Source organism: Triturus cristatus, chromosome 3_2, assembly GCF_964204655.1.
Source record: "Triturus cristatus chromosome 3_2, aTriCri1.1, whole genome shotgun sequence".
NCBI lineage: Eukaryota > Metazoa > Chordata > Amphibia > Caudata > Salamandridae > Triturus > Triturus cristatus.
Genome location: NC_140584.1, coordinates 1081612177 through 1081635163, shown reverse-complemented (window position 1 = coordinate 1081635163; position 22987 = coordinate 1081612177). Strand labels below are relative to the sequence as shown.

The following is a 22987-nucleotide window of genomic DNA, read 5'->3' as shown; positions in this document are numbered from 1 at the left end:
GGAGGAGGCCCGGACGGTGCTCTCCCAGGCTATTGCTAAGAGGAGAGATGCAGCCAAGTTCACAATTCGTTGTGGTCTTGACACTGCAGACTCGCTGGGCAGGGCGATTTCCACGACAGTGGCGCTGCACCGCCACGTCTGGCTGAGGACAACTGGCTTATCCGGGGATGTCCAGAACACTTTGGACATGCCCTTTGATGGCACTCGCCTTTTTGGTGACAAGGCAGCCAGGGCGTTGGAGAGTTTTAAGGACTCGCGGGCTACGGCCAAGTCCTTAGGTCTTTCGGCCACGCGCACTTCTTCTGCTTTTCGCTCCTTTCGTGGCCAAGGAAGGGACACCCAAACACATTCATTTCAGAGCCACAGGCCTGTGCAGCAACAGTCTCAGCGCAGCCGCCGACGTGGGACCTGCAGAGCTGGGTCACGGGGCCAGTGGGTGGGTCAGTCCACTACCTCCCCTGCCGCCACTGCCTCCAAACCTTCCTAGTCCAGTGTTTCAGGCTCACCAAACACGAGTGGGTGGCAGGATTCGCCATCACCTCCCCCACTGGCGCACCATCACTTCGGACACGTGGGTGTTACAGATAGTCCCAAGGGGCTACTCCCTCCCCTTCAAGACTACCCCTCCAGCCATGCCACCTCAGTGGTCGCAGCTCATCTGCGCAGATCAGGGGTTTCAGTCTTCCCCTATCTCGACGACTGCCTGTTGAAGGCGGGCTCGCCCCAGGCAGTTGTCTCCCACCTCCAGACTACGGCCAACCTACTGCATTTGCTGGGGTTCTCCATCAACGTGCCGAAGTCGCACCTAATTCCCTCTTAGAAGCTCCTCTTTATCGGAGCGGTTATGGACACGGCGCAGTTTCGGGTTTATCCTCCCGAGCAGCGAGTCCGGGACATTCGTGCTATGATTCCGATCTTTCGGCCCTGGTCCTGGGTTTCGGTCAAGATGACCTTGAGGCTGCTGGACCTCATGGCCTCCTGCATCCTGCTGACCAATCATGCCAGATGGCATTTGCAGGCTCTGCACTGGGACCTGAAGTTCCCGTGGGCGCAGCATCAAGGGGACCTGTCCGAGCATGTCTAGATCTCGGAGGGCACTGCACAGAAGTTGCAGTGGTGGCTCACGGGCCAACATTGGGTCAGTGGCAGATCCCTCTCCCTTCCCCAACCGGAGCAAACAGTGGTGACGGATGCGTCCCTCCTGGGATGGGGCGGCCATATGGGTGAGGCAGAGATCAGAGGACTTTGGTCTCTGGCAGACTCCAGGCTCCATATCAATCTTCTGGAGCTCCGGGCGATCCTACTTGCACTGAAGGCATTCCTTCCGTCTGTCAGGGGGAGCGTAGTGCAGGTGTTCACAGACAATACCACCGCCATGTGGTATTACAACAAGCAGGTTCGGGTGGGGTCGTGGACCCTATGTCAGGAGGCTCTGTGTCTCTGGACATAGCTGGAACGTCAAGGCATTTCCTTGATGGTTCAACACTTTGCAGGTTCTTTGAACGCCAGGGCGGATGAACTCGGGCGCAGGTGCATGATGGATCACGAACGGCGTCTTCACTCGGAGGTGGCGCAAGGCCTCTTTCAACAGTGGATAGAGCCTTGGTTAGATCTATTCACCACCGAAGAGAACGCGCAATGTCCTCTCTTCTGCGCTTTGGAATTTCCAAGGCGGGACGCGCTAGGCGATGCTTTACGTCAAGAGTGGAGCTGCGGTCTGTTGTACCCTTTTCCACCTATACCACTTCTACCCAGAATGCTGAAGAAGATCAGGCGTGACCGAGCTCCAGGCCATTGTGGTGGCCCCGGACTAGGCTCGAAGAGTTTGGTATCCCAAGCTACTCAGTATGAGCATGGATCCCCCGATCCGACTGCCTCTTTAGGAGGATCTTCTGTCGCAGCAGCAGGAGACGGTCCTCCACCCGAACCTATCCAGTCTCTACCTACATGCGTGGAGATTGAGCGGCGACAGTTGATTCCATTTGACTTGCCTCCCGAAGTCTGTGATATCATTCTGGCAGCCAAGCTTCCCTCCACTAAATCGGTATACGCCTGAAGGTGGAAGAAATTTGTGGCATGGTGCACAGCCTTCTCTTTTCAAGTCCCCTGTTGTAAGTAGATTCCTCAAAGGCATTACACACCTTTTCCCTCCTATTCCATTTGTAATGCCACAGTGGGACTTGAATTTGGTTCTTACTTATTTGATGTGCACTCCTTTTGAGCCACTTCACAACTATCCTCTTCGTTTATTGACTTTGAAGACTGCTTTCCTGGTTGCCATCACCTCTGCTAGGCGCGTGAGTGAACTCCAGGCTCTTTCCTGTAAGCCTCCTTTTCTGTCGGGTCATCCGGACAAGGTTGTCCTTCGCACTCGTCCTTCCTTCTTGCCAAAGGTTGTCACTGCCTTCCACATCGGGCAAACTATCACCTTGCCCACTTTCATCCCACCTCTGCACCCTTCCAGAGAGGAATAGAGGCTCCACCGTCTGGACCCAAAACGTGCGCTCTCATTTTACCTGAATCGCATACAACAGTTCCGGGTGGATGACCAGCTCTTTGTTGGCTACGTAGGCGCCAAGAAAGGCCGACCTGCACACTAGGACTATCTCCGGCTGGGTCGTCTTGTGTATAAAAGCCTGTTATTCTCTGCCTAAAAAGAAACCTCCGGTGGGGTTGTGCGCCCATTCTACCAGGGCGACATCAGCTACTACTGCATTGGGATGTGGTGTCCCCCTGCAGGACATCTGTCAGGCAGCCACGTGGGCCTCGCTGCACACTTTTACTACGCATTATTGCCTTGACAGTCAAGTCCGGAGAGATGGCTTCTTTGGCCGTTCTGTTCTCCGTGACTTTCTGGTGTGATCTTGGTTCGCAGACCCACCACCGGGGTTGGTATTGCTGGGGTATCTATTCTAAGGTAAGGAATCTATCACTAACGTGTTTCTTTCAGATGAACAAGTTACTTACCTTCGGTAACGATATATCTGTAAGAAACATTAGTTAGTGATAGATTCCTTACCGCCCCACCTATCCTCGCCGTTCTGCGAACTGATTTCTAGGGTTACGGTGATCCCTTTCAGTGCCCTAGTCTTAATGCACCAGTGGTCAGTATCTTGCAGGGCTCTGAGTTCCTGGCGCGGAAAGTCGTGTACAGAACTGACAGCGCATGTGGGCGCGTCTAAGTAGCTCCAGGGACGTCAACTCTGCAACTAAGATGCCAACGACGTACGCGGAGCAGCACGACGATGCCTGACGAAACCTTTCCGGATGCAGTCTGACGCCTGGGGGTAATTCTAAGGTAAGGAATCTATTACAAACTAATGTTTCTTACAGATATATGGTTACCAAAGGTAAGTAACTTGTTCATTATGTGTTTTCACTACCAGGACATGCAAAACTTAAAAATACTTGTTCTTCCTTTTAGTTACACGGCACCCTGCCCTATGGGCTGCCAAGGGCCTACCTTAGGAGTGACTTATATGTAATAAAAGGGGAGTTTAAGGCTTGGCAGTGGCATGTCTGAGACATGTTTAAGGCTACTTAAGTGGGTGGCAGAATTAGTTCTGGAGTCCCACTAGCAGCATTTAATTTACAGTCCCTGGGCACATGTATTGCTCTCTACTAGGGACATATAGTTACATTAATTATGCCAAAAGTGCTCAGAGTCTTAAAGCCAACAAAAACAAGTCCCAGAAAAAGAGGAGTAGGAAGGCAAAAGGTTTGGTGGTGACCCTTCAGAGAGGGCCATTTTCTAACACAAGAGATAGCCATTAGTGGCGAGTGTTTGCCCCTCATCGCCCGAGGTGCTTTAGAAATCCCTATTTTCACCTTCCTCATTCTGATATTATACAACATACATTCCACTTCCATTTTCGTGGTACTTCCCTAGTTGGATGGATGATTTTTGCATCCTCCTCTCACCCCTCTGTAATAATTTGCAACCAAGACGTGGTAGAAATGCTATAGAAACAAGATTCAGTGCCCACAAATGGGTTACTAGCGGCAGAAATATCCGGGCTGTTTAAGCTTCTAGGCAAAGTAATTCTGCATTCATCTTCCTCTTTGTTGTCCCCTTTTAATGTCATGATCTCTGAAATCCTTTCATGTGGCAATGACTTCCAGCCTCAGCAGTTCTTAAATTTATATACTTCATATGCACTACTCTGATGCAGTGTTCTCTCTTAGTTCCCTCTGCCACTGTCTTTTCCTAAGGCACCTCTCCTGGCTTTACCCAAAACTCTAGTATTATTGTAGTATCAGCTGCAATTCGATAGATCCAGCACATCCCCTCATTACTGATCATTAATGTGGCTGGTAGGATCCCCACTAAGCAGACTATCCTATGAAGGAACATCTCACAGTGACATCAAATGAGTTCCCCTTGGCTACTTTTATAAGCCGCCCAATATTGTGCCCTCCAGGTCCACAATGTATTTAGCTCCTATGGGGAACCCATTTACTATCTCAACCCACAATCGCTTTACATCCCTCGAGCAGGTAGATTGGCCCTATAACTCTGAAAGTGCTTTTTCCTTCAAACCTACAACTAGTTCAGGAATGTTCATTTCATATAGTTGTGGAGTGAATCGCTCCAGTTCCAACAAGACCTAAACTAAATCAAGTTATGAGACAGGAGTCTAATCTGACAATTGAGGGACACTTGCTCGTAAGTAGGTCTCTAGCTCCACCAATACATTGAGGCAGATGGTAAGGGACGTAGCTCTGCCCACTTTTTCTCATTATGACACAGCTCCTCACTACCAAGGAAATGAGTGGCGGATTCAATTGTCACTTTGGACCGGTCAACACGAACTGGGAGCGCAGCACCTCTTACTTCAGAGTGCAGGACCTGTAGCAGACTTTGACTTTCTATTTTGGAACATGGCTGGTTTTATGAATAAGTTGAAAAATGCTGATTGGAAGGATCTGATAAGGAACTTAGATATTTTCTGTCTTGCAAGAAAGTACATATTGACGGGTTTGTTTCAGTATCCCCTCCGACCGCCTATTCCAGACTGTGTCATCTAGGGGTGGTTTGTTAACTTTGATCTCAATTGCATTAGACACTAGGATTTTTAAAATCTACTTTAATTCACCTCACCTTCAAATTATTTGTCTGTTGCATTAGTCTAGGGGAACGTTCGACAGAGCAAATTTCTTTCATAATTATTTTAATCCTTATAATGCAGGTATAGCAGATTCCCTCGATCAAACCCGTAGCAAGGTACTGAATTAGATTTTATAGGAATCTGGGGGGCAGGGAGGAGGAAGAGATTCTGACTGCAGCCTCTGCCTAATTTCTAAAACCTTCATCTGTGGATTTGGATGCAACAAGGATTATTCCCACTTTGAGCATAACCCATGTGATGATACCCTTAATGCAATCATCAGTTCTCTTTTACTGCGGTTCCAACCCACAAGCAAATAACTTTTACTGCCAAAGGCTTGGGTAGTCTAATTGATTTTATAGTTTTTTTCAGGGAAATAGAGATTTAAGGTTGCTGACTTATATATTCTACATAATTGCTTTAGTGTTCACAATCATATGGCACTATGTTTGTGGGCAATGTTCAATTATCAGCTGTGCATTCCATTTGTCCAGTCGAGGCTAACCATAATAAGGGCACCCTCTGCAAAAAGGATATGGTGGATTCCAGGCACCTGCTATGTACTTGTAGTAAAAACGGGAAAGCAGTTGATGGTGAGCCTGCAAATTGAAATGGACCTCTTACATCTTTAGGGCATATAATGAGATCTGTGATTCTGTAGCTGAACTGCTAATGTTTGTGGAAACCCGCAGGGAGCCCTCCAATCAGAAGTGGTTAGATAGCAGGTGCATAGACATCGTATTCATGTTCTCAGACAGGTACCCAGGGATGCAGGGGGAAGTGAGGTTATGCAGACGGAATTATAAACAGGCTATCACCAAAAGGAAGTTAGCCATAAGGCAGGATGCTTGGGAACAGCTCTGTGAGGCTAGTACAAAGAATGACAGCTTCTTCTTCTGGGAAAACGGTTAATGCCCCTTGTTTTTGGAAAGCCTGTATTCTCCCCTTATAGTTTAAGATTGTAAATGCTTCGCTACGTCAAGGCACTATCCCTGATTGCCTAAAAGTAGGGCAGGTAACCCCCATTTTGAAAAAAAACAAGCACTGATTGTTCAGATCTTAACAACTTCCGCCCGATCTCCAACATACCCACTATGGCGTAGCTTCTGGAAAAATGTGTCCAGATCTAACTTTGCAACCACATAGATAAACTTTCAACTCCTTGACCAACATCAATCCAGCTTCTGTTAAGGTCACAGCACTAAATCAGCACTCACACACATTCTGAATGACAAATTAAAAATGCGGGACCTAAATGAATCATGTCTTCTGATACTACTTGATTTATCTTCTGCATTTGACACTCTTAAATACGGCAGTATTATTTATTATTATTATTATTATTATTATTTTTATTTTGTAGAGCGCGTAGTCACCCGGAGGTATCCCAGCGCTAAAAGATCCTATCTCCTAAGTTCAGTGGGAAAAGGGAGAGAAAGAGGGAGAGGGAAGAGGAGGGGGAGGGGGGCACAGAGGATCAGGGTTAAGGACAAGCATGATTCACTGAGGGAATTCACAGTCTGCTGAACCTTCTAAAACGGAGGGTGGGCTTTTCAGGGTCCATACTGCAATGGTTTACTTCATTCCTCCACAGCAGAACCCAAAGAGTCATGGTTAATCAGTCCCTTTACCAGCCCTCCGCGGTCACCCTTGGGGTACCACAAAGATCTGCCCTCTCACCCATTCTTTTCAATTTATTCTTAGAACCTCTAGCAGACTCCTTGAAATCTGCTAACATTCATTATCACATATATGCAGATGACACGCATTTATATCTGAAAATCTCCTCCCCAGAAGACATTCTATCCCTCAACTCTACTTTACAAAACACTCAACATTGGCTCACTGGCAATCTTCTCAAGCTCAACCCTGCCAAAGCGGAATTCCTCCTAATTACTCCTCCGAACCACATTACTAAAATCGACCTTTGGGTGAAGTATCTAACTGCCCTCAACTATTATCATCACGTTAAAGATTCTTCTAGAACCTTGGGAATTACACTAGACAAATACTTGAATATGCAGAATAGCATCAGGACTGTCACCAAAGGAGCGAATTACCAGATGCGCATTTAAAGAAAACGTAAACCTTTCCTTTCCGAGGATGACCTTAAACTTGCAGTCCAAGCTCTTGTGTTGTCCAGGCTGGACTACGGAAGTGCCACACTATGCGGCCTCCAAGATACCAGCTGGCCTTTCTAAGGGCCTCACAAACCACTAAAGATTCGGGGGAGACCAGGCCCCCCTGCTGCCGCCCAAGCACGATAGTTCAAACACATAAGAAGTAGGTTGCCTTCACCAACACAGTGAGCAAGAAACCAACGGTTGGATGTGGATGCTGTCTCCTGCAGGTCATGTGGGATGTTTTAGAACAAGGAGGCCATCCTTAATAGAAGAGGATGCCTCACACACAATATTGTGTCCTGCATCAGCCCTAGGCATCCTCTCGCCACCCTGGTAAGATGGTACTACCAGGGCGGACTCAACCTCCACAAAGACTTGGCGGTAGGAGGGAGTTCCTACATAAAACTTGCAGGACAAAATCAGGATCCAGTTTAATTAAACAGACCTTGCGGTACCTCGCTTATCGCCTTTATTATTGAGGACCTGAGGTTCACTAAAAACAAATCAAATGATGGAACCCTACGAGAGTAACGTCTCTAGTCCATCTTACAGTCTGCCAGCATGTTTCTGCCCATATAGATAACCTAATGGGTCTGGGGCATTCGGCAGGGCTGTTGGATCCCTATAATAACATTACCGGGTGTCCGCTATGTCCCTAAGTGCTAGTGTTGGGGGGGAATACATCTAAGAAATAACCCAAGTGAATTCTACTTGGGAATACCTATGCGGAATGCGTCGTACACCCTAGACTTTGTGATACCAGAGACACATTCATCACATTCTTGGTACCAAGCTGCATGGAGCTGTTTGGTGTAGGTGTTCCCATGTGGCGTGCCTTCTGACGAATGTGTGACTACGAAGGCTTTCACCCCTCCTGTGACCGAGTCTCTGGTATCCCCTAAAGTCAAGGGTGTTCAACGAATTGCGCATAGGAGTATCCTAGGTTAGGATTCACTTGGGTTATATCTTAGAAATATTTATCTTTTGTACTCTTTATAGTTAATGAGCTATTATCACTTTAAATGTTCTGTTTTATTCACCGTGGGTTTAGTTATTCTCCAGTCTGGGCTTGCTGTGCTCTAGTGGCCAATGATACGACCATTTAATATCTTCTTAAAAAGCCCATCTAGATGATTAAGGCATTTTGACACTTTTTATGGCTGGTTGACACTAAGAGTACACAACGGATCTTTAGTCTGACATTTTTGGAAATTCAGATTTTTACTATTGTATAAAGTTATAACTTTTTTAAGTTGACACTATATTGTTAAATCTTATTGGCGTTGCCATAATTCTGTTCTTTGTATGCGCGAAGTGTTTGATACTGCGTGACAATCGTACTGAAAGAAATCTCGTCACATTACCAAGCTTCCCTTATCATTTACGTTTTTAGCTGATGTTGGCAATTTTCTGTAGAAAGCTTTTAGCTATTGGGCACACATTCAAATGCCATTGAAGTGCTTAGTGGTTAAATATGTTAACATAAATATTTCAAGTTCTCTTGGACGCAGCCTGCAGTTTGCCTTGGCACCGTTTCCACCGGGTAGTGGTTCATGAATGTTACTACACTGACTTGGCCAGCGCAATGTAAAATAGATATTGTCTATGTGACCGGCATGGCAAGTTCTTCCAGGATGCACTCGAATTTTTAATCTTGTTACACACTTGTTGAAAAAACAATTGAACGATGTCATCTATGGATGCTATTTTTCCTACTTAGTGTGTCCTCCTGCCCGCCTTCTGGAACTATTCGAGTTGTGTATGTTAATGCGCATGTGCAGATGGGGCAGGCGTGCGGTGCAGAGTGCTGAGCGGGATGTACTTCAGGTGACCAGTTGTTGATGGAGGTGCTGATGTCACTCGGGCCGGGTGTGCTGTGCTGCAGAGGGTCCCACTTAATACGATTTACTATATTAACTTTTTTGTTTTGTTTGGGGCCCGAATAATTACCAGATCAGTGCACTTAAGTTCGAGAAAGGCCTTTCAAAAGTGCAGCTATATTTTGGGGGTTGTTTCCCCTTTTAATTGAATGTCTCAAGCTTTTAGATGAGTTTTTTTTGTTGTTGTTGATTTTATTATATTTATATATGATACCCATTAGCTGATATTTCCTAGAATGAATGTGAATAAAAAGTGATAATGCATGGTTCCGTAGTCACCGCTATCCTGATGTCAGTTTTATGATGTAATAGCTCATCCGATAGTGATAGATGGTGCATTTCTGACGTCACAAAGCGTATGGGCACGCACCTGTCAAAACACTCCCTTCATTCTGCCTCCAGGTTGCCATTTACTCTATTTTGGGCTTTACTGAAGTGTGCATCACGAACGAGAGTGTTTAGCATGGCGCATGAGTTGTCTTGGTTAAGGAAAAAACAAAAGGTGGATGGGCGCAAACCTCCACTCGCTGGATATACTGTCTGGAGAGAAACTTGGGTCTTCTGTTCTGCAGGACAGGTGTAGGAAACACGGATATGTTACATTTGTAGGGGTGAGAGGCCCAGTTCTCAGTGTGAGCTGCGGATGAATTTTCAAAAATCCTAAACAGTCTATTCTGAAATGAAAACACTGCTTCCCCTGAGTGATCCCGCGCTTTGGTCATTTGCAATTATCAGCCAGGCCTTCCCCAGATAGAATTACCTATGGTACAATAACTGCTGCACCAGTGTAACATTACTGCCCGGACATCTCAGCAGCATTCCCGAATCGATTAGATTCTAAAGAGCAAACTTCAAGCATCGAAAGTCTTCAAAAATCAAGAATATCTGACGCACAGATCAGGGGTGGATACAAAAATGAAACTGCTGCTTTTACATCAAAATCCTTTTTTGTAAGTAAACTGTGAGTTGCACCAATGAGCCGGCCGTGGTTCTCAATCAGCCACTTCGGGGGCAGAATTGCTTTCATTATTGGCATTGAACAAAGCCAGGGAATTGTTTTAAAAGAGATTAGTTTCTATTTAAATGCGGTCTTCTTTAATAGTTTCATTCACTTGCAGTAATTGTCTTTAAAAGATAGCTGATAAAAGAAAATGCAACAATCAACAAGGTGATGGATGTGAAGCTTGAATTAATCTCAGTCTCGGGCAATCCCTCAGGGCATATTCCAGACCATCATGAAACATAGTCTGGATCTTTAAGACTACCTCTAATGGATGCAGCTTCTTAGCCTCATTAATTGTCCTTCCAGGTTTCACACTGGTCTGGAATGGTTTTTCCTCACCAATGTCTCTCCAGCGCCACCAGGTGGTGCCATGTCATTACAACCGTGACTCCGCCTCCAGATAAGATGACACTGATATATATTAGGTGCCATCTTCAACTGCCTCTTTAGGAGGATCTGCAGTCCCTGCACCTGAATTTCCACGATCTACGCCTGCATGCATGGAGAATAAGCAGAACCAGCTGAGTGGTCTTTTGATCTGCCATCGAAGGTGGTGAGACTGCTCGCTACCTCTCTACCAGTCTAAGGGATGGTGTGAAGAAAGGCGTGTCAACTCTCCTCATGTTTAGCTGTCTGATGTTGGTCTATTCACTTTGCCCTTAGTCATGCAAGGCTTTGCTATGAGCACTATTAAAGGAGATGTTTTGGCTATTTTCTCCTTTCTGCGTTTACATGATCAGCTCTCTTTGCTTCAGTCACTACTTGTGATGAGTTCCTTAAAAGGGCTTACATAGGTTTCCACCTGCTTCAGATATTTGTCAGCAATTGGACCTATTATGTGCACAGCTGTATTTTGAGATTAACATTCCTGATTGCGATCACTTCTCCACATCGCGTCCGTAAACTGCAAGTACTGTTTGTTTACCACATTCTTAACCAATAAGATGTTACGGAGCACCAAGGCCTCTTCTTCCAAAAGTGGTGGCACCATTTCATTTAGTGCAGTCCATCATGCTCCCCGCTTTTGATTCTCTACCTTATCCCTCTTAGAAAGAGGACAAGCCTTACTGGTTGGTTTCGAAGATGGTGCTTAGCTTCTATAGTGATATATTGTGATATAGCTAAGAAGCACTGGGTAGATGACCAACTTTGTGTTGAATTTGTCAGTATGAAGAAAGGCAGGGCAGTTCAGAAGAGGACTTTACATAGAGACTCCTTCTTAGTTTTACCCAAGGGGAGCATCCTGGGCCTCTTGGGCTCATTTCAGTAAGGCAAGAGCTGCTGGTATTGCCCTGGATAGAAGCATTTGTGAATTAGACGTATGCCAAGCTGGCATGCTCCATACGGTTAGAAATGGGGGTCTCTAGTTAGCACTGGTTTGCACCGTTGTCCAAGTAGGGACCCTCCTTCCTAGTCAGGGTAAGGGAGATACACTTCTAAAATAACCCCCGCTCACCCCCTTGGTAGCTTGGCATGAGCAGACAGGCTTATCTTAGAGGTTGTGTGTAAAGCATTTATGCATACGTACAGTAATAAAGTGAAAACACTACAAATAGACACCACACCAGTTTAGAAAAATTATTAATCTTTATCTAAACCAAACAAGACCAAAACGAAAAAAATCCACAATACTGTAAAAATAGTTACTTTGCAAGATCACCTTTAAATTGCCGAATAGCTGAAAAACACAGTTCCTCCGAGTCGGTTGCTCCGTCCTGGGTTACCTCGATGCTGAAACAACAAAGTAACAGTTTCAGCCAACCGCGTTGGTACGGGCCAGCTAAAGCGTTGACAGACTCGTGAACAGTACCTTTCTCGATGTGGCTAACACATTGGTGCGAGTCGGTCGAGGGCAACCGTTGCGTTGCAAACAAATTAAGCGGTGAAGGGTGCGGTGCCCTCACAATGTGGTGCAGGCAGCGGCTCGGTGACGGTTGTCCAGACTGCGTGTGATGAGGCGGTGCAGAGTGCGGTGCCCACAGGATGCGGTGCAAGCAACGGCTCTGTGACTATCGTCCAGACAACGTCTGTGAGACCAAGGATGCGGTGCGGCAGTGCCTTCTGCAGGGCCTTCAGTACATCGAATCCTGCGACCGACTCGGTGACCGAGTCCGTTGCCCCTTTCTTCTGCGGTGACTGAAACCAGCGGTCCCAGAGATGATGCCCAGAAGGACGGTGGGGTATTTGCTGTTCCTGAGACCTCGTGAACAGGGGTCAAGTTCCACTTCCAAGCCCTTGGAGACACTTCTCAAGCAGGATACACACCGAGTGCTCTCCTTGGCAGAAACAGTTACCTCAGGCCAACCCCAGAAAGCACACAGAAAAGGGGCAGTACTCCTCCAGTTTCTTCCAGCAGAGGTTCCTCTTGAAGTCCAAAGTAATCTAAAAGTCTTGGGTTTGGCGCCCTCTTTTTATAATACAAAGTCCTTTGTTCACTGTGGCAGAGAAGCTCTTTGCCCAGCCAAAACCAGTTCTGTCCTCTTCGGTGCAGCTTCATGGCAGGAGGCGGAGACAGCATTGTTTAAGGAAGACCAGGCCCATTCAGGTGTGAAAGAAATCTTCTCCCCCTACTCTGAATGCAGCCCAGGTCTATTCAACCAAGCCCTGACTACTCTGGAAAGGCAGGAGAGACCTAACCCCGCCCCAAGTGGCTGTCGAACAGACTGCGCATCCGCAGCCCCTGTCACTCCAAAGCCAGATGATCAATACACAACCTAGCAGAGGCACACTGGATGGTTAGTCAAGAAAAATACCTACTTTCTAAAAGTGATCTTTTCAAACCCAGAATATAAAAATCACCCTCACTAAAAGATGCCTCTTAACATTCTGAGTTCAGGCATATTGAACTTTATTTTCCTATCTTGTTCCCATGTGCAGTTATTCTTATAAGCTGCTAGAAGCAAACAACTCATTCTATCCGATGGGACAGGTAGCCTTATAATAGTGAAAAAACGAAATCGGCAGTATTTCACTATCGGGACATGCCGCACACATCAGGGCATGTCCTACCTTTCACATACAATGCACCCTGCCCATAGGGGTACCTTGGGCCTACCTTAGGGGTGACCAACATGTAAGAAAATGAAGATTAGGGTCTGGCAAGTGGGTGCATTTGCCAGGTCGACATGCAGTACCAAACTGTGCACAGACACTGCAGTGGCAGATCTGAGTTACATTTACTGGCTGCTCCTGTGGGTGGCACAATACGTGCTGCAGGCCCACTAGCAAAAGAAACAATTAATGGATGGAATGCTGGACAATGCAAAAATTCACCCCTAGTCATAAGGATCTGGGTTTAATCCATCATTCTTTTGCTCACCACACCACCCCAGTTTGGACGCACCCATATATACAAATCAGTCTGGACCCTGTTCCATGTGGAAAAAGTCCAGACCGAACTGCCAAGCCAGGTTCTCCCTGAACCAGAAACAAACATCCTGGGACTGGTTTCAGTGCATTACCCTTCATCAGCCAGGCTAGATTGAATCCAGTGGTGTAGTGAGCAGGGGCTCACTAGCAGTATATTTGATTTACAGGCACACAGTGCACTGTACTTGGGACTGACTAGTAAATCAAATATGCCAATCATGGAATCGCTAATCAATATCAACATCTTACAGGGAGCACATGCACTTTGGCACTGAAACAAAGTGCCCAAAGCATCTGGACCAGTAAAAACACACAGCAAAATAACAGGAGTCAATGGCCAAAAATACAGGGTAAACACACGCCAAAGATGCCAGGTCTAACACATGCCTTCACCTGACATCAATCGATTTTCAGGTTCATAGGGAGTACCATTTCGCCCAGCTGGTCCTGCAGGAGTGTCTGTTGTAAAGTCCACTTGTACAATGACCTCCATTGGAGTGTTCCGCTTTGGTATTGATTTTAAAGTTTAGGGATCTGCATTTAAAAGGATCCTTCAGAAGAATCCTTCAGTAACGTGCTTTCTGGTACAACTACTCTGTCTAATCCCAGATTCCTCACTACCCATCCTGTTCTGCAGAGTGGTTTCTGATGGGCATTAGGCCCCAATTTAGGTTCCACATTCTGTTCAACATTAATTTTGTCAATCCCTCCACCTCTAGGGGCACAGCAGTAGTTTTGTGAAACTGAGTCAGCAGGGGTGGTTCTATATGGAACTATGTCATCATTTCCAGAGGCATGACAGAGCCTCCATAGAGTCCGATGGCACCACCTACCAGCACACAGAACCTGCTGTTGGAAAATTTTCCAGATCCAGTCTGGCACATAGGGTGATTCAAAAGATTGCGGAATGAGCGGTTAGAACGGAGAATTCACCAAAAAGCATTACCAAAGCTAAGTAACTAGTTCAAATGTTACAGATGTCCTTGTTTAGCATTGTTGAATTTTCATGTTTGGCAAACTATGTGAAAGCTGCTGTTTGAAGGCAAAAATTAACAATTTCGACGTGTTTGGCAACAATTACAACCAGTATTTCAGTTACGAGAATTCATTAGAATATATACATGCTTTTTCTAATGCCAAATTGTGCTTAACATTAAAAACATTAATGAAGGCTTGTTTTTCTCTATAGCCTTAGAGCTAGGCGTAGCGGGCTCTACCGGCCATTAAAAGCCCACTTTAGCGTTCGGCGAGGGCCTTTAACAAGGGAGCGGGCCTTTAAGGGCCTGTAGAGCCCCCTATGGAGGGCTCTTAAGCTATTAAAACATTCCGCCCCTCAAGGGCAGAATGTTTTAATTTGTAAAACAAAGGCCTCCCGGATCCCGAGGGGATTGAAATCCCCATGGGCTCCGTGAGGCCTTTGTTCACAACATTACCTGTGAACAAACATTGGAATGTTGGCGCTCTAGGCTACTACCGGCCATTAGAAGGCCGGACCATTCAATTGTTTTCAATGGAGCTCCCTGCATTCCAATGTTAGAATAATCCTTTAAAATTGAGTTTTTTTGTTGTCTTCATTTCATTCAGTTCTGCCTGCTTATTCGCTATGCCATGTTTATATACCTGAGGATGATTAATTTGTGAGATACAGAGGTTGGTATTTACAGGATGCTTTACATTTGTCCCTGGATCTGGTAAGTCATAGAAAACCCTTGTAATCATGAAGCACCTCCAACAGAAAGGCATGCAGATTTATCTTCTGGACGAGGCTGGCTGTTGATCACATGGAGTCCTCTGTACATGGTTCTAATCAAGCTTGCATCTTTCTTGTATCCTACAGTTCAAGATTGACGGCGAATGGTGGACATGGATTGATTACGATCGTTTCCAGGAGCTCATTGCACAGAACCAAGAGAATAATGGAAACAAGATCTTCTCTGCGCTGGATTACATGGCGAAAACTCCAGCATGGGCATTATTTGGGGCCAGCGAGAGGGGCTTCGATCCTGTGGACACTCGATTTCAGAGGAAGAAAGCCAAAGATATCTCTGGGTGTTGATGCCTTGATTGTGCTTTTGTTACCCTGAACTGTTTGCTGGGACTGCGGCTCGATGGTGGTTGACTCTTGTTTTTATATTTTTTAGCCCCTAGGAAGAGAAGGAAAAATCTGTTCTGGCCAAGTGCAGTGTATGTTAGCAACCGCACCAGCAGCCCTCCATTCCCTTGAAGGTGTTCTCAACCTTACTGTTGGAGATGATCCTCGCAATGAACGAGCTGAAAAAAATGAATAAAACTTGATGGGCCAATCTTTGCTAAAAGTGCAAATGTTAATTACATTTGCAACAACCTGTGGGGATTGCCACTTACTAAAAAAATAAGTGAAACAAGAAGTAAAAAGGAAGTGAAAACATTCAGGTCGTTTTAAAGTTGAAAGTGACTATTACATTAAAGTGGGTATTGTATGGATGTATGTTTGCAAAAAAGATGGCTAAGATGGGGAGCAATGTTTAGGGTCTGCCCCGTTATTCAGAGGATAATAAAAATAGATCACTCAGCCGAATATATCCCTTGTGATCAAGTGAGTAGCCATCAGAACACACGGTTACTTCAGCTCAAGAATTTGTCCTCAACATATTTCATTGACCTATACTGTGAGGTGACCCCCTTGTAGAGGCATGTGAGTCCTATCACCTTCTTTTAATCTTGAAATGACCATGATTTAAAATATTTATCCTGGATAGGGCATCAGTAAACTGGATTTTGGGTGATTTCTTTTTATTTTACATATATTTTAATAAAATTGGCTGGCCCCTTGACATTGTGTACCAGATATTGAAGGAGATTTTCGCCGGCCTCCAATATGTATCAATGGGAAATAATACAAGTCTGATGCTGCTGTGTATGTTTTTTTTTACCATTACATATTCCTGCCGAGAAAGTGTCCAACCACACACATTTTTGTATATTGAGAGGCAGACTTCACAAATGTTTTCATATAAGGATTTATTAGGTAAACAAAGTGCTGTATGAATTTGCAGGTCAAGGAAATAAAATGTAAAACATTTTTGTAGTTGAAGATCATTTTTAATTGTCTCACAAACCTCACCAGTATTACTTGAAGAACCTTTAACCAGAATCAAAAAACCAGCCAGGTGACGTTCTTAGGTCGTCCAAGTTTGTTTTTTATCATCTGCTTTCCTTAAATATTGTGTGACATATGAATATTATTTTGTGTTCATGATAAGCAGGTCTGCAAATTTCCAGAATACACTTTCCTCTACAGAACATGGACAGTACAACTTGACTGGCATTCACTCTACCAGGTGGCTTGGAATAAGGTGGCAACAGTAGGTTATGCATCTAAAGTGTGTCCTTTCCACATGATCATCTCTAAATGTATGCCATCCCGTTGAGGTGCTCTGTGGTGTTGCTATTTGTAATGTGACATGTTCCAGTCACTTCTGCTTTTATGCTAGCATAGGGCTACCTCTTGCTATTGTTTTGGGAAAAAAAGTTATTTTATGATGTTTGATTTATCAACACAACCTCTATGCTGTATTTGTAGTACGATTGGTAATCTCCTGATCGAATGGAAATGAATCACTAGTGTCTTTTTTTTAAAACATTTTTTTTTACATTAGAAACTTTATTTCGCAGTTCAGAGAATAGCATAAAAGTACACATGTTAAAAAAAGAAACAAGCATTTGCAATGCAATAGGTCTCGCATTTACGCGAGTTTAAGGTATTGGCATTGTAAATGACAATGCGTTTTATTTATATTTCAAAAACCAAAACATAACTAAAAGGCGTTGTCATTTACAATGCCAATACCTTAAACCCGTGTAAATGCGAGGCCTATTGCGTTGGAAATGCTTGTCCGCTTTTGGATCCTCAGTGTGTCATGTTAGAGTTCAGGAGACAGCCGTGCGTTTCCCTTTTCCAAACATGATCTCCCACATCCTCGTTCTTCCTGCTCAGCAGTTCGGGCTTCAAGCAAAGGGACACAACATCCTCTCTCCAGCGAAGTACTCCTTCTCAAACGTAACCCCAGAAAGACTAGTGAATTTACTAACTTTGTGTGCTGGAAACCATTAAGTGGTTTGCGCTGCCTCTCCATGCATCTAAATAATAACAAGCGCTGGCAAAGACAATATGTCTTGCTTCTGAAAGGCATGAATTGGCCTTGGCAATAGAACTTTTGGCCTATCCAGGTTTTGCTTCCCATGTTAAGCAGCACTGACAAAAAGAAAAAGGTCGCAAATGCTGAATAATATCGGCAACAAAATAAAGTAAAACCAGCATTGGCCGCGCGGCCGTAAAGGTAACGGCCACGCGGCCGTGAAAGCGAAAGTAATTGCGATCACAGCAAAAGTGATCGCGAGGATGGCGCGCGCTGTGTTTCAAGCACGCGAGTGGTGCGCGCGCAGCAGTGATTGGCGGCTGCACGCGTGCACTCTCGCGTGAACGCAAGCGCTAGGCCAGCGAGGTCTGGTAGGTAACACTTTGGAAACCTGTATACTAAATGTCGAGCAACAGCGCATGCGCTGTTCTAGGCTCGAAAACAAACAATTACATTATATAAAAAGAGAATTTAAAACATACGTGGTTCTATAAAAGTTGATACAGTACAGGTAGTCGCAAATGATTGTAAAACAGAGTTTTAAGCTGGTAGTGCAAACACAGTTAATTGAGTATAAAGAAGCAGACAAACTGACTTTAGCAGCAGAAATTTTAAAGTGCTATTGATAAAGTGCAACAGGTCTTGCGGGTTCTCGGAGCAGCCAGTAAAAAGGAAGCTAATACAGAGCAAATACGTGGGGTATCTAAGGCATAAAATAACGTGAGTGCTGCCGCTACTGTTCTTCTAAAGAATTTCCTTAAATGCGTAATTTATAAAGGTTTTCCTCTCTTTCCCATAATGTGTGCAAAGAAGGAGGATATGTGATGTTGATTGAACAGATCTTAAGGGCAAGAGGATAAATTCCTAGGGGCAAACTGATTGTTCGGGTAACCAAGCATAAACAAAATTAGGTTCAATCTAAATCTTGTCAAAATAAATCGGTGCTGGTTGTTTGACACTATTTGTAAATAAGAGAAAGAATGATTTGAGATCTGTGGTAAAGATTCATAAAGCATAATCAATTCCTTCCCTTTGTGATTATTCCACCTGTCCTGTGTTACTTGTTTCAAAAAGATCTCCTTTAATCTTGATCTAGGGAAATGTTTACATAGAGAGGGTGAATCAAACAGGAACCCAAGATCCAGCAAGTTAAGATTGTCTCTGATAGGGGGGCGTGGCTAGCAACATGGCTGAGTAGGACGCGAGTTCTATCGCGCTGGCTACCGGCAGTCATCCAACTTACTTAACGGCGACCCAGAGTCCAGACGACGGCACCTGGCTGCTCCCCTGCGGCTTCTGCATCCCCCAAGCAGAGTTTGGATGCCCAGCGGGGTCACGGCAGACCCGCTTTTGAGGAGGAACGAGACGGAGCCCGGGCGCGTGAACCAAGATGGCGCCGGCTCCCCGTCCCTGAGAGCGACGCGGCAGCGGCGAGCCTGGTGAGTCCGACTGCTGGAGAGACTGGAACACGGATGCAGGTTTGGCGAATCCGGACCAGGGCGGGATCCGGAGGCGGACTGCGGCCCCGGCGGGACCCGACAGCGTGCGAGAGGGAGAGGCAGCTGTGAGCACCCGGGCGCTGTGAGATCGAGTTGGCCCCTGACTGGCGCTGCTGCGTTGAAAACGTTGGGCTCTCCCCGCAAGCTGACGCGGGATCCGAACAGTGCAGGCGCGGCCAGGACCTGGTGCTGCGTGGGGGAAGCAGCCTGGATCGAGGTGCGGAGGAGGACAGCGCCCCGCCATCGTGGGCAACAGCGGCCGGGACGGGCTGGTGGGGCCCTCAGTGATTCTCCACCCATATGACTGAGGGTGCGTTGCCTGCCCCCTACCCCCAACGGTGACGCCGAAGCGACGATTGCAACGGGTTGCGGCCCGGCACCACCGCGATGAGTGTGAGTAGGTGGCCGACGGGCCAGGGAGGCCGGGGTCTCTGCAGGGGCATCCCAGGACGGAGGAGGTACGGCGGTGCAGCACAGGGCAAGTGACTGGGACGGGGAGCCGGCCAGGGTCCCCTTACCCCCCCCGGGAAAGGTGACATCCGGAAGCCGGGGACGACGCCTGGAGGGCCCTAGAGAAGCGTGGAGGGCCGGGGCGCTTGACGGGGGTAGCGGCAGACGAACGAGCGGTGGTGGGACGTCTGTCCTCCCATCCCCCCTTTTCATCCCCCCCACCACCCTGCATCGGTGGGTGGCGGAGTACTGCAGCTAGAGCCTTGGTTAGCGGCGCTGGACGGGGGCTGGGATGAGCCACATCGGCCCCGGCCTGGTGACTGAGACCGGGGGGCTGTGAAGGTTGGGTGTGCGGCAGATTCGGACGGCGCGAGAGGAGGCAGACGGCGTGGGCACCGTGACCCCGGTGCGACGGTGGTCTAGCACGAAGAAAGGCCCGGGAGAGTACAACAGCAACGCAGCCCACAATGGGCAGGAAAACCCTGGACCCCAGGCCCCCCAAACAGGGCACACTGAACAGATATACAATGGCCCCACCGGTGGTAGTCAGAAACGAGTGGGACAAAATCAGACACGGCCCTTTTAATGAATGCCATACAAGCGTCCCGTGAGGCCCTTGAACACAAAATCGGGGAGGTGGGGACGGAGGTGACGCTCCTGCGACAGGACTTCCGCAATTTAACTGAACGCGTCACGAATGCAGAGACCAGGATAGGGGAGACGGAGGACAAGGTGCAGGCCCTGAAGAAAGACCTAGTGGAGCTCAAAGCCTCTCATAAGCAACTCCTATGGAAGGTGGATGATGCCGAAAATAGGGCACGACGCAACAACCTCCGTTTTGTTGGCTTTAGGGAAGGAATTGAGGGACCTAATACGGCGGAGTTTCTCCACACCTGGCTGTTACGTACATTCCTGAGAGAAATTCTCCACTTGCTTTGTGATTGAGAGGGCGCATAGAGCTCTGCTGGCGAGACCGCCGGTTGGGGCGTGGCCGAGGCCAGTCATTGCTCGCTTCTTGAACTTTTTGGACCGCGACATGATACTGCGATAAGCTCGGAAACTTGGGGTCATCCGACACGAGAACGCACATATTATGATTTTCCCAGATTACAGCCAGGAGGTACAAAAGCAGCGCCGTTCCTTTGACTCAGTTAAAGCCAAGCTGAGAGCCCTTCACATACAATATATGCTGTTATTCCCTGCGAAGCTGAAAGTGATTTATAAGGAAAAGACCCATTTTTTTAATTCCCCAGAAGAGGCCTGGCAGTGGCTGGAGGAACGCCCACCGGTGGGCGGGAGGCCGACGGCGGACCGGGGGACACCAGAACGGGGGCACCCTGGAGGGGAGCCCCGAGGATCACCGAGGCGGCAGCGAGAGGGACGCAGGCGAGGAGGCCGGGACTTGACGGCCGCCCCGTACAGGACCTCTGGAACCCGGAGAAGGAGATGGAACAGTACAGCATCTGTCGAATCGGTCCGGCTGACGGGCTCGCGCTTCCGCTGCCTGGCAGAGAAGGCGCGTTCAGAGGGGGAAGAAGAACCCGGTGATGTCGCCTCGGAGGAAGGGGACCTGGAAAGACGATCGATGCACCCCCTGGTGGCCGCCATAAGAGACCTGGAGCAGGGACAAACGCAAAACACAGAGACCTCGAGGGGTGAGCTGCAGGACTCCAACTCGTGATGAAGGGACACAACGGGCCAGCCAGTCGTGGACACTGTAGCGGAGAGCACGCACGTTGTTGTCTGCCCCCTCCCTCGTTTCCCCCCCCCCCCCCACCTTTTTACCACGATTTATTTTAACAGTAGCTGGACTGTCTTATATTGTGCTACTGCGTTTTCAGTTTTATGTTGTGGTTTCTGTTGTGGGTACAAACGTTTGCAGAGGGGTGAAGTGGGCAAGTTCGTAACAAGGTTACTAGAGGGTGGGCGACAGACCTCCTTCACCTGAACAGCTGTATCCCTGCCGTTAGGACGGTGATGGGTCTGGACGGGGGAGGGGGATGGGGTGGAGGGTAGTATTGGGGTGCGTTAGTTGAGGGGTTGGGGAAGGGTGGGAAGGTTGGGAGGGTGGGGGGGGTGTGAGGTTCTGATTCTTGTTTTTAAGCATGCGGCAGATGGGAAGGTCCACGACACCCATAGGCCCTACACAGGGGACCTGCCGGGACATGTCCTGACCCAGTTTGATGTCTTTTGATAAGCTGGGCATCCCCGGGACAGGGGAACAAGATGATGGAACGATCAAAATCCTTACCTGGAATGTAAATGGTCTGGGTACAAAGATAAAGAGAGGACTGGTCATGGCCTTAGTTAAGCGGAGGGCCCCTGATATAGTACTGCTGCAGAAAACGTATCTACAGGGGACAAGATGTGGATTCTTGGCTAGAGGGGCGTACAGGGTACTGGCACATGCAGGGTACACTTCGGGATCTAGAGGGGTGGCCATTCTAGTGAGGAAATCCCCCCTTTCATAGTTACAGACACCTGGTCGGACTCACAAGGGACATATGTCGGAGTGACTGGGACATGGAGAAGCCAGAAGATGACGGCGGTGTTCGTGTATGCGCCCCCCCCCCCCTGGCTACAGGCCAGAACCTATGCACGGGTGACTGACATTATTCTGAGCACGCCGGACTCACAGCACGTGGTGGGAGGAGATTTTAACGACGTGATACACCCCACATTGGACAGGTCTGGGGAGCGACTGGCCCCTTCGGCGCACTCCCATGTAGCACAATTTATTGACATGGTAGGGCTGACGGATGCCTGGAGATGGCTTCACCCAGAGACTAAGGGGTACTCGTATTTCTCAGGGGCGCACAAGGTGTACTTCAGATTGGACTATGTCTTCCTACTCTGCCATGCGCTGGACGGGACGAGTCGAGCGGAATTCCTGGCACGTGACATCTCAGACCACTCGCCGCTGTTGATGACGCTGGGAATGCGACACGGGGCGACGGCCGGGAGGTGGAGACTGGCGACATGGGATCTACAGAATAGGGACCTCCTACGGGGATTCAGGGCGGACGTGAAAATTTATCTGGCAGACAACTTGGGCTCAGTGGAGTCGGGAGTGACGATCTGGGAGGCTCTGAAGGCGGTCCTCCGCGATAAAATACAAACTAGAATAGCGGAAGACAGGAGGACTCAACAGGAAGGTATTAGGGACCTGGAAACGCGTATCCTGGAACTGGAACAGCAGCATGTCATGGGAGGGTGGTCAACCGCGCTCCGAAGACTGCTGGACGCACAACAGCAGTATAAGGACATAACGAGTAACGAGGCCAGGCCGCAGGCACTGGCCACTCAGCATAGATTATAAGAAGTTGGGGATACATCGGGGAAATTGCTGGCATGGCTGAGTCGCAGGGAACAGGAGGCGAGGTGGGTCGACCAGGTGATGGGCGCAGATGGCCGGCCTCGTAGAACCAACGCTCAGA

General features: G+C 47.6%; 1 protein-coding gene across 3 annotated transcripts in view; it reads left to right on the top strand.

Moving 5' to 3' along the window:
- LOC146859157 (S-adenosyl-L-methionine-dependent tRNA 4-demethylwyosine synthase TYW1-like) overlaps positions 1–16544 on the top strand; it is a 590982-nt gene extending 574438 nt beyond the window's left edge. For all 3 annotated transcript variants that reach the window (XM_085649816.1, XM_085649818.1, XM_085649817.1), the window contains one exon: positions 15321–16544. In XM_085649816.1, the coding sequence (XP_085505942.1) occupies positions 15321–15539 (219 nt within the window). In that variant the 3' untranslated portion in view covers positions 15540–16544. The remainder of the gene's footprint in view (positions 1–15320) is intronic.
- The last annotated feature ends 6443 nt before the right edge of the window (positions 16545–22987 follow it).